Source organism: Ranitomeya imitator, chromosome 3 (genome assembly GCF_032444005.1).
Source record: "Ranitomeya imitator isolate aRanImi1 chromosome 3, aRanImi1.pri, whole genome shotgun sequence".
NCBI lineage: Eukaryota > Metazoa > Chordata > Amphibia > Anura > Dendrobatidae > Ranitomeya > Ranitomeya imitator.
The window spans coordinates 223,354,294-223,366,433 of record NC_091284.1 but is presented as its reverse complement, the minus strand read 5'-3'; the positions used below and the strand labels follow the sequence as shown (position 1 = coordinate 223,366,433).

At 42.4% G+C, this 12,140-nt stretch overlaps 1 protein-coding gene across 1 annotated transcript in view; it reads left to right on the top strand.

Annotated features, from left to right (window-relative positions):
- Positions 1-5,553, top strand: part of ETNK2 (ethanolamine kinase 2) — a 91,322-nt gene extending 85,769 nt beyond the window's left edge. The window contains exon 8 of the mRNA XM_069756178.1: positions 858-5,553. Within this exon, the coding sequence (XP_069612279.1) occupies positions 858-930 (73 nt within the window). The 3' untranslated portion in view covers positions 931-5,553. The remainder of the gene's footprint in view (positions 1-857) is intronic.
- The last annotated feature ends 6,587 nt before the right edge of the window (positions 5,554-12,140 follow it).

Genomic DNA, 12,140 nt, shown 5'->3' with positions numbered 1-12,140 from the left:
CTTCTGTAAAATAAAACATTGTCAGGGGGAGATGATTGAAGCCGTAAGTGACACCAGTGACACCCTCTAATGACAATTTGTTTGAGGGTGGTGCTAGAAGCCGTGGGATGAGGCTGGTGTCACTCGCTGCTTCTGTCTCCACCCCCTGATGATGTCTTCTTTCACAGACGCTACAGCAACGGTGGAGTTAGAAGAAAAATGCAGACTCTTCACTCGCATCTGCCACAGCATTCATCACCCAGGAGCCAGGACATCTTAGAGGGGGGGACATTGCGACAAACTAGTGAATAGCTGCAGCACTGCACCCTGTGATGTCCTGTTCCAGGGGAGGTGACGGACTCTGCAGAGAAGCGAGTGCAGCCCCAGCCTCCTATACCATCACTAATCTCAAACAAAACGTCACAGGAAGCACAGTATAAAAAAAAATCACATTTAGAATTTAAGTAGCTAGGCAAAAGTATTGGGTAAAAAAAAAAGGATATCACAAAAGTGTTTATGGATAGATAGCTAGAAAATATATTTTAGGTGCTGGACCATCCATTTCAGAAAAGTTAATCATTGAATTATATGTACCTCAAAAACCATTGAAAAGTACAATTCATATAAGTCATAGTCTGTGCTCACTCACATATGGGAAAATCATTTTGACTGAATGGCAGTGTTTCCTATGGAGTAGTCGGATTAGAGTTAGAATTAGAGTTTTTATGTTTTGTACCTAATATGGCTTGTCAGCAATATTTTTTTAAATCATGACCACTATAGAAATATTATCAGATATCTTGTTCCCTTACCTTTCTCTTACCTGCTTTGTGGTACTTTAGTCATCTCGTACTTTTTATTTTTTCTTTTTTTATCAGGTATGCCATGTTAAGATTCCAACAATACTTTCATGTGAAGCCACAAGTGACTGCACTATGGGACTTGAAGTGACAAATTATCACTGGAAACTAAAGCAAAACCTGGATGACCTGGAAAATCTGCGGTGCCCTCCCCTTATAACGTGTCCATGGGATCAATGACACAACAACATTGTCTAATAAGCTGTGGGTCTCTTATTAGAATTGCAGCTCAGTTACACCAACTTTGTGCATTTTCTAGAGTCCCTACCATTGATGACCATCTTTTTAGCCAGTTGGCAGTGCCCAGGACAATATCTGATCCAGACTGATACTTTTGTTTTGTCTCATTAACTTTTAATGGGTATATAGACAAGTACATTTCCCATAATTTCTCTCACAAATGTACTCATGGAAAATGATTCACAATATTGTAGCATAGTTTTTAAAACAAGTCGTTCACTATACTAAGCTGCTCTGTTAAAGGGCTCTTCTATTAGCCCATACAGCACAAAATATTGTTCTGTTAGACTAATAGAAGTTGTGAATGAATATGGAGTCCACCGTATTCATGAGGGAAGCGCTACCCACACTTCCTCCCAATTCTGTGATCACAGAAAATTCAGTATTGTTTCAGATGTTAGGAGAATGGACTTGTCCTTGTATTATTAGGTCCTTAAACAGGACTAAAAATATAGTGGCAGGGTCTCTTTAAAGTTTCCCGTTAATGTGAATAAATCGGTAATTATCATTGTTCATGCATGATCAACTCAACAGAAATTGCAAGCAATGATTTTACATAGCATCCTTTCTCAATTACTGTATTTTTTGTACTATAATATACATATTTAGCAGGAAAAAATATCTTTTAGTTTGAAGACTAAGCCACACAGTTCTCTCTCAGCAAACACAGTTCTCTCTCTTCCTCAATTGCACTGTATAGTTTTCTAACAGGATGAAATGGTTTACTGGCCTTCCCAGGCTCCAGCGATTTGACCCACCAGACCACCAGGTATAAACTGCTTATCCTCCATTAGACCACTATGTAATAAGATCCCCTTTTCTCTAATATACAGTAGACCATCAGGTGTAAAACCTATATTTATAGCAGAACACCAGGTAACAAAATAATAACACCATAACCTGGTAATATAGCCTAAACCACCAGATCTAAACTTCCAGTTGTACACATGACCACCAGGAATAGATATTATAATCCCCAGAACAATGCTTCTCAAACTTTGAGGTGTTCCTCTAAATGAGTCCCAGAGTAATTGGTGAGACCATTATGACAGAAGTGATCAATTCATAGTAAAACCTGACTTTGGTTGCTGCAGGGACTGAATAAAAGCTTTTTGTGCTTACTTAACATTGCATAAGAAAGGAAGGAGGGCACTCACCGATCTGAAGCTTGACTTTATTGAATGCTCATAAAAATATCATGGCCGGGAGAGTGAACAAGGAGCTCCTGTGAGCAGTGTGGAGACGACGGCCGTTTCGCGCTCTCACTGCGCTTCCACGGGTCTCTAACAGTTCTGCCACGTTTAGGAGATAAACTGTAAAATTTGGACAATTTTTACAAATTTGTGTATGTAATGGTGAGGCCCATACAATACTATGTTCGGGCTGATGACACCCAACGATAACATTGTTATAAAGCCGTGCCCACTTCTATCTCAGACCGCTAGACAATAACATTTCCTCTAGATCACCAAGAGAGGAGGCACTATTGTAGACCACCGGAGCTTGTGATATTAACCTCTCCACTAACTACCAACCAAATCGGTGTCTCTTTTGGTGTAAGAAAATACAATATATTCTGCATGATAAAGGTGCAAAGAAAGGTGTCTTGCTACAAATCCAGGTCCGCATCACAATTTAGTTAGAATGTGAACATTCCTTCTTACTGTATGGATTATTACTTGTACAATACACTCAGCTAACATATATAGCCCAGGACAAGGTAGAGCGTGCAGGGCAGCCTACATTATATGATGACCTCGCCGGTGCAAGATTTACCGGCATTGTTTCTGCGCATCCAATTGAAGTGCCTTTTTACATTTTTGAGATGTTATCTGCCTAGACTATATACAGTATTGACTTCTAAGCAGTAATAATTCCTATCCCCAATAAGTGATGGTGAATAATTATACCAAATAGCCAAAGCCTGGAGATGGACCTAGAAGTCTTAATTATCTGTGCTTTTCAGTATTAACCAGTTTCATGGAGCAAATTCTTCTATCCTGGATACTGGATAATTCTACATTGTGTTTGTGTAGTATTTGGGTTATACAAAAATATAAAACCTATTGCAGATTTAAGGTGGTTTGGCACAGAGTTTTTCGCAATTTTTTTCTGAGGTTTTCAATGCACTTTTCTTACCCAAAACAGCGTGGCTTGTTGTTATATACAAGGCAATAGGAAAATATGGCGTACACTACAAACAATGCATTTTGGCACTTCGATGGCTTTTTGTGCTTTTATTTTTCAAACATGCTGTATTTGTGCATTTTTCTGACTTTTCCCCCATTGGCTTTATTATAGGTCTTGAAAAATGGCAAAAAAAAACTTCGTTTCAAATGTTATGAATTGGAAACCATGCCATTGCCACTAAAAATGCTTGTAAAATCGCAATCAAAAACACTTGACATTCATAATGTTTTTGCTTACAAAAAAACAAGGTTAAAAATAGATTTTAAAAGGCACTTTAACCAAAAAGAATTCAATTTACTACAGGCTGTAACATAAAACACTCAAGTTCATGAGGACAGTACCATGCAAGATATCCTTTCATGCTCAGTTTTTTCAGTTTCTGTATACTTTCATAAAATTTGGAACCAAAACTGCTGCTAGTTTGTAAAATACAAGCACTAAACATTAGACATCAGCTGTATGAACACGTGTCCATAGAGCAGTTCTACGGAAGTAACATGTGTAGATATTTCGATAGACAGCATTTCCCTAAAATCTGTTAACATGATTTTCGTCGTTTTTCTGTTATATACACATGCATTTTACATCAGAAAATCAGTATACCTAGAACATTTAAAAAAAATAAAACTCATTTTCACAAGAACAGTGTGTGATCATACCCTAATGCCATATTCAAGTGGTCAGTATTTGGTATTTGTAGTCCAAAACCCGAATTGAGAAACGTAGAAGAAATGCAAATCCCTTCTACTTCTCCTTGGTGTCGGTTACGTTCCAAGTGTTGGCTTACGAATGCTAATGCAAAATACTGCCGAAGGTCCTGCATTGTGAAAGTGGCCTTAAGTTACTGGCAAATTAAATTAGAATGGTTTGTTGTGTACCACATAATAATACAACGACACTTCCAAGATATAACAAATGTAGTGAACAACTGTGGAAAATTTTGGCTAAATATGTGCAGATTACATGAAATATAAAATGTTTTAAAACACTTCTTATGTTAAACTGTGTAAGGAAAAACATGCATAGAGGGTTTTCGGACTGCAGTCTGTGCTTTAGGCCGGTTTCACGCATCCGTATTTTGCTTTCCCAGTATGGGTCGTGGTGCTGGATCGCCTCCCGGGTCTTCAAACTGATATACGGCAGACTCGTATATGAGGCTGTTGAGTTCAGGTCAGGAGACCCGCTGCTAATCTGTGCACCGCGGTCCGTACTTATACCATGAAATATAGAAGTATAAATTGAGGCTTCTTTTATATGACAGGTAATTTTGAAAAAGCTGTGAATATCATTGTCCACTTTATTGTAATGTAACTGTGACAAAAGTATAGACTTAGGCTGCATTCACACGTTGCAAGGCCTCATTCAGATGTCAGTAATTTTTTTGCACAGAAAAAACGGTCTATGCTTCATCAGTGTTTTTTTTAATAGAGTTTGGTCAGTGTGTCACTTCTTATCATCAGAGTTTGGCCAGGGTTTCATCAACTATTCTCTGAAAAATTATGAAGATTTCAGATCCTTTTGATATCAAACAGATCGCGAGAAGCGGGTAGCCTCTGATTACCGTACAAGTCTTTTCATGGACCCATTGACTTGAATTACGGAGATCAATGACTCAAATCAAAATTGGACAGATCTCCGTAATTTGGCTTCAACCATTCTACGAAAATACACGGACATGTAAACCGCTACATTGAGTATAACGGGTACGAGTTTTATTTTTTAAAAACACAGCTAGAAACTCAAGAAACTGACGCTTGAATGAGCCAAATTTTTCTTCTCCGGAGTCATCATTGCTGCTTCTTTTAGAAAAAAAAACTGAAGGCGGTGCATTGTGTGAATTTTTTTGTATCTACTGAGTCTTAACAATGGATCAGTAAAAACTGAATGAAAGTCAGATGGAACTGTCTTCTATGTTTCATCCATTTAATACGGATCCCCATAGACTTTAATGGTCTAGTGTGAGCCACAATTTGGATAAGAATAGGAAGTGATCTGAGACACGGATGCAATTTTAAAATAAATGTGTGTATGGATCAATGAAACTCTGAGTCGGAGTGCTGTCCAATTAAAAAACAGACAGAACGAACACAAACAAGTTACATGGATGTGTGAATGTAGCCTAAATCTAGCTTCTGCTTTGTGGGGGGGATAAAATCGAAATAAGTATATTAATAAATTATTTACATGTTGCTTACAATTATTTTCATTAAAGACAATGACATGTTTGTTATGTGCTATCATTTACAAGCAGTATAATTTATTAAAAAGCAAAACTGGAATCTCACATGCCATTTTTTGATGCAGTTTTTTTTAGTGATACAAAAAGTGGATCCAAAAGGGAGGAGATGTTATGTATTTCCTTTCTACCTTCCATTCTTTCGGAATCTATTCCTAGCTTGGGCAAAAAAAGACATGCATTGCAAACTATTTCCAAACTATGCTTTAAAGCTCATACCCATCACCGTAAAAAAATGCAATATTGTTCTTGAAAAGTGGTACAAGTGTCATGCAATTGTCATGTGAGTACAATGCGATTTTTATCACCTAGCATCAGATCCGATTTACACGCAAATGCGATCTGATTGCAATGTGATTTTAACATGAGCTTTTACATAGAGTAATTATGTCATATACACATAGTTTTCCAAGGTAATGTTCTTCACTATATATATAGAGAGAGAGCGATATCTATAATATAACTCTGGATGAGTCATTCTGTCCTAATCCTCTGTAGACAGCGCCTGCACAGTGTGGCCGAATCAGAAGAATGCATCCAGCATTCACAGGATGGTGATGGAGGAGCGTGGTGCTGGAGATCGCGGTATGCGTAGGCACTGACCGCATACTGCGATCTCTGGTGCCATGTGGACATCGGCGAGGTAAATTTCTGAAAAAAATGTTGTGGGACCCCCCAAAATGTAATTATCCGTCATAGGCAAGGGGACAGATGTTCATAGCCTGGGAAGGGGCTAATACCCATGGAGCTTGCCAGGCTATTAATATCAGCTCATAGCCATATATTTAACCTTTCCTGGTTATTAAAACCGGGGACCCCCCAAAAAAATGACATGGGGTCTCCCTATAATTAATAACAGCAAAGGCTAGGCAGACAGTTGTGGGCTGATATTAACAGGCTAGGAAGGGGCCATGGATAATGGCCCCATTCCAAACTAAAAATATCAGCTCTCAGCTGCCCCAGAAAAGGCGAATCCATAAGACGCGCCACTTCTGGCACTTAGCCTCGACCTTCCCACTTTCCCTGGTGCGTTGGCAGGTGGGTGATAGTATTGCAGTTGATGTCAGCTTTGTATTAGCAGCTAGCATGAATCCCAGAGGTTAGTAATGGAGAGGCATCTATAAGACACCACCATTACTAACCCCATAGTCAAATTGTAAAAAAAATAACACCCAGAATAAAGTCCTTTATTTGAAATAATGACACAGACTCCATTATTGAATCTATATTTACCAAAAACACTTATACACACCTTGGCTCCCATTCCACTGAAGCCAATGTCCCATGTAATAGAATTAAAATAATAAGCAATTATATTCCTCATCTGTCCGATGTGAAGATAATCCAATTGGTCTGCGATGTGTCTAGCTCTGCCACATCTAGGGTCCATGTCCACGGTCCGGATTGTCGGCGCTTTGGACGGAGCGGAAAACCCGCTCCGCCCAAAGCGCCACCCCGTTGTGTACGCGCGGTGATTCCGGATGTGATCATTGTACACATCCGAATTCGCCACACCCTTTACATAGGACCCTGTTATAAACAGACATGCTGCATTCTAAAAAGATGCGCCGCATGTCCGTAAACGCGTGTTTGCATGCGTAGTGGAGATGGGATTTCATAAAATCCCCTACACTATGTCGTAACATCTGGACGCTGCAGGTTGAACGCTGCGGTTGTACATAGCATTCAATCTGCAGCTATTCCGGATGTAATCCGGACCGTGGACACATACCCCTAGAATGCAGGCTGAATTGTTGCATAAGGCGACTATACAACTTGCCATCCAGCAGAGACACTGAGCTGCACGTGCTTGTGCACCACAGTGCCTCATGATGGAAAAAGTGAGCTGGGTTCATATCCAATGAACTCTGTTCATCTCACTGACGTCACCACGAGTGAGAATCCCTACGGGTTGACTGAAAATATTCAATTTTTTCCTGGTCAGTAAAGCTAATCACTGGCATCACGAACAGGATTTCGTAGCCCAGTACCACTGAGTCCTGTGTGCCATAGACTTTATTGAACTGTTTGGTAACTGCAATTATTACACCATGTGGCGTGCAAGAAGCAGAAGGGGTATGTTGTGGGTGGAGCCCAAGAAAGGGGGCGAGGCTCTGCCCTGTGCTCTTACGTGAGCCAGCGGGAAGCAGGAGGCCCCCAAACACTGAACCCCAGTGCGCACGGTTTATCCCGCGGGGAGTACCCGGTGAGTACCATGGCGAGCGGTGAACGGAGAGCTCCGGAGCGTGGGGTGGAAGCATTGGGCTCCCCCAGCCGACTGGAGGAAGACCCAGACCAGCTGCTCACAGTAGACCCAGAGTTCCTTCGAACAGAGATGAAGTCGCTAAGCTGCAGCTCCAAAAGACAGATCAGGACGATGACAAAATGGAGGGAAGAAAAAGTTGTCCAAGTAGACGGCGGCCTTGCGACACCCGCGACCCCAGAGGAGGAAGAAGAGGAACCTGGCATTGAGGCAAAAGATACAGGTACCGACATTGCCCCAGTGGCCGAGGAAACCCTAGTTGGGCCCTTAAAACCCCCGACAGCCCTGAAACCTGGCCAGACATTTAGGTATCTAGCCTGGGACCGGGCAGCAGACACTGGGGATAGACTAGCGGTTGCACTACAGCCTGAACCCATGCCCCGGGAAGTGCACAGTGAAGAGGGTGTTCATTGGGGACACCTGGGGACAGAACTAATGAAGTTCCCTGAGGAGGCCCAAGCGAGAGCAGCCCAGGTAGAGGCCCTTAGTTGGGAGGACTATTGTCAACAGAAACAAACCAACTTGGAAGAGGAGGAGCGGGAACGCAAAGCCCTGTGGAGAGCTATGGAGGACAGAAATATGAAGCCCAGGCCCCCAAGGCTAGATCCACCGACCGGGGTCCTCAGAGGCAAGGCACAGTGGTCTGTGAAAAGGGGCTGGGGGTTTATCAAGGAGCTTGAGGTGGCCTCAGAACTGTTCGTGACTCGACGGGATGTGGAGTCACACTTGCTAGAGGGGCACCCCGATCGTGATTTGTACCCGGGGGATCTTGTGATCTTCACCCGGCATGTGGGCGAAAGGGGGTGGTACGCCCTCAATGTGAGGGTATATGGGGATATGTTGCCCCTATGCCAGTGGTCGCAGTGCCAGAAAAGCAACCAGTGGCTTCAACCCCAGACACTACATCAATCCCTGCAGCTTCAGCTAAAGTTGCAGTGCAGACTTACACAACTGAGACCTGGCTGCAGGCTTTGTTCAGTTTGTGTCACCCGGTGTAATACTTGAGGAAGAACTTCAAGCCTAAAGAACTGCTCGTTAGATTTAAAGACAATACAGTCATGAACAGTGAATGGCCAGAACTTTTCTTGTGTATCTTTGATGTACAATAACAAATTGTATTGTGGAACCGTGTTAGCCAGAAAAATCGATGTGAATACTTTTCTGCCCAATGTTGACAAAAGTTTTCTAGGAGTGATACCTTTGTTGGCTAACTTGTGTATCTTTGGCACTTAATGTGCTTCTTGTGGGTTTTACACATTACAATTGACAAGGGAATAAAAACCATCTGGCGTGGCCGAAAAGTGGTCCAACACCTTGACCAGGTATGCCCTGTAGCCACTCCCAGGACCAACATTGGGGGCTTAAGCGGGTTCCTCCATATTGCACTGAGTACGGTGAGAAAGACACCTGGTTCGGGATATCACTGAAACCTGCAGAACATAATTGAGAAAGTTTTTATTTAGAGTATAATGGCCCCACATGATGCTCAATACTGTAAAATGGCCACAGAGTGCTCCATGCTGTATAATGGCCCCACATGATGCGTACAGTATACTGGCCCCACATGATGCTCCATGCTGTATAATGGCCCCACCTGATGCTCCATATGGTATAATGGCCACACATGATGCTCCATACTGTATAATGGCCACACATGATCCTCCATACTGTATAATGGCCCCACATGATGCTCAATACTGTATAATGGCCACACAGTGCTCCATACTGTATAATGGCCACACATGATGCTCAATACTGTATAATGGCCACACATGATGCTCAATACTGTATAATGGCCACACATGATGCTCAATACTGTATAATGGCCGCACATGATGCTCCATACTGTATATTGGCCACACATAGTGCTCCATACTGTATAATAGCCACACGTGATGCTCTATACTATATAATGGCCCCACATGATGCTCAATAATGTATAATGGCCACACATGATGCTCCATACTGTATAATAGCCCCACATGATGCTCAATGCTGTATAATGGCCACACAGTGCTCCATACAGTATAATGGCCACACATGATGCTCTATACTGTATAATGGCCACACATAGTGCTCCATACAGTATAATTGCCACACATGATGCTCTATACTGTATAATGGCCACATATAGTGCTCCATATTGTAAAATGGCCCCACATGATGCTCCATACTGTATAATGGCCACACAGTGCTCCATACTGTATAGTTGCCACACAGGATGCTCCATACTGTATAACGGCGACACATGATGCTCAATACTGTAAAATGGCCACAGAGTGCTCTGTTGTGAATTCTGTGGCTGAGTTCACTTCTGTGGTCACAAGTGGTATTGCAGTCTCTGGGCTTCCTCCCTCAGGTGTTTTGGTGAGCTCGTTGGCTGCCTTGCTATTTAGCTCCACCTGAGTCTGTCTTCCTTGCTCCTTGTCAATGTTCCAGTGTTGGATCTGAGCTACTGCATCTTTCCTTGGGCCTGCTGCTCTGCTAGATAAGTGCTTCTAGTTTGTTTTCTGTTTTTTCTGTCCAGCTTGTTATTATCTTTTGCTGGAAGCTCTGAGAAGCAAAGGGGTGCACCGCCGTGCTGTTAGTTCGGCACGGTGGGTCTTTTTGCCCCTTTGCGTGGTTTTCGTTTTAGGGTTTTTTGTAGACTGCATAGTTCTCTTTGCTATCCTCGCTCTGTCTAGAATATCGGGCCTCACTTTGCTGAATCTATTTCATTCCTACGTTTGTCTTTTCATCTTGCTAACAGTCATTATATGTGGGGGCTGCCTATTCCTTTGGGGTATTTCTCTGAGGTAAGTCAGGCTTGTATTTCTATCTTCAGGCTAGTCAGCTCCTCAGGCAGTGCCGAGTTGCATAGGTAGTTGATAGGCGCAATCCACTGCTGCTTCCAGTTGTGTGAGGATAGATCAGGTACTGCAGTCTACAGAGATTCCACGTCTCAGAGCTCGTCCTATTGTTTTGGGTTATTGCCAGATCTCTGTATGTGCGCTGATTACTGCACGCTGTGTTGCCTGATTGCCAGCCATAACAGTACAAGGAGCCTTTCAATGATTTCCAATAGAGGGAAAAAAGAAATCCTGACATCATTTTTTTTTCTTAGCTCTGTCTTCAGTCTTTTTTTTCCCCTAGACATTAGAGTGCTTCAGGACACAGCTGTGGACATGGATATTCAGGCTCTGTGCTCCTCAATGGATAATCTCGTTGTAAATGTACAAAAGATTCAAGATACTATTGATCAGAAATCGATGCTAGAACCAAGAATTCCGATTCCTGATTTGTTTTTTGGTGACAGAACTAAGTTCCTGAGCTTCAGAAATAATTGTAAGCTATTTTTGGCCTTGAAACCTCATTCTTCTGGTAATCCTATTCAACAGGTTTTGATTATTATTTCTTTTTTGCGCGGCGACCCACAGGACTGGGCGTTTTCTCTTGCACCAGGAGATTCTGCATTGAGTAATGTTGATGCATTTTTCCAGGCGCTGGGATTGCTTTACGATGAGCCTAATTCAGTGGATCAAGCTGAGAAAAATCTGCTGGCTTTATGCCAGGGTCAGGATGATGTAGAAGTATATTGTCAGAAATTTAGAAAATGGTCAGTACTCACTTTGTGGAATGAATCTGCACTAGCGGCTTTGTTCAGAAAGGGTCTCTCTGAAGCTCTTAAGGATGTAATGGTGGGATTTCCTATGCCTGCTGGTTTGAATGAGTCTATGTCCTTGGCCATTCAGATCGGTCGTCGCTTGCGCGAGCGTAAATCTGTGCACCATCTGGCGGTATTGTCTGAGAGTAAGCCTGAGCCTATGCAGTGCGACAGGACTATGACTAAAGTAGAACGGCACGAACACAGACGTCTGAACAGACTGTGTTTCTATTGTGGTGATTCTACTCATGCTATTTCTAATTGTCCTAAACGCACTAGGCGGTTCGATAGCTCTGCCGTTATTGGTACTGTACAGTCCAAATTCCTTTTGTCCATTACCTTAATGTGCTCTTTGTCATCATATTCTGTCATGGCGTTTGTGGATTCAGGCGCTGCCCTGAATCTGATGGATTTGGATTATGCTAAACGTTGTGGATTTTTCTTGGAGCCTTTGCGGTGTCCTATTCCGTTGAGAGGAATTGATGCTACACCTCTGGCCAAGAATAAGCCTCAGTACTGGGCCCAGCTGACCATGTGCATGGCTCCTGCACATCAGGAAGTTATTCGCTTTTTGGTACTGCATAATTTGCATGATGTGGTCGTGTTGGGGTTGCCATGGCTACAAACCCATAATCCAGTATTGGATTGGAACTCTATGTCGGTAACCAGCTGGGGTTGTCAGGGAGTACATGGTGATGTTCCATTTTTGTCTATTTCGTCATCCATTCC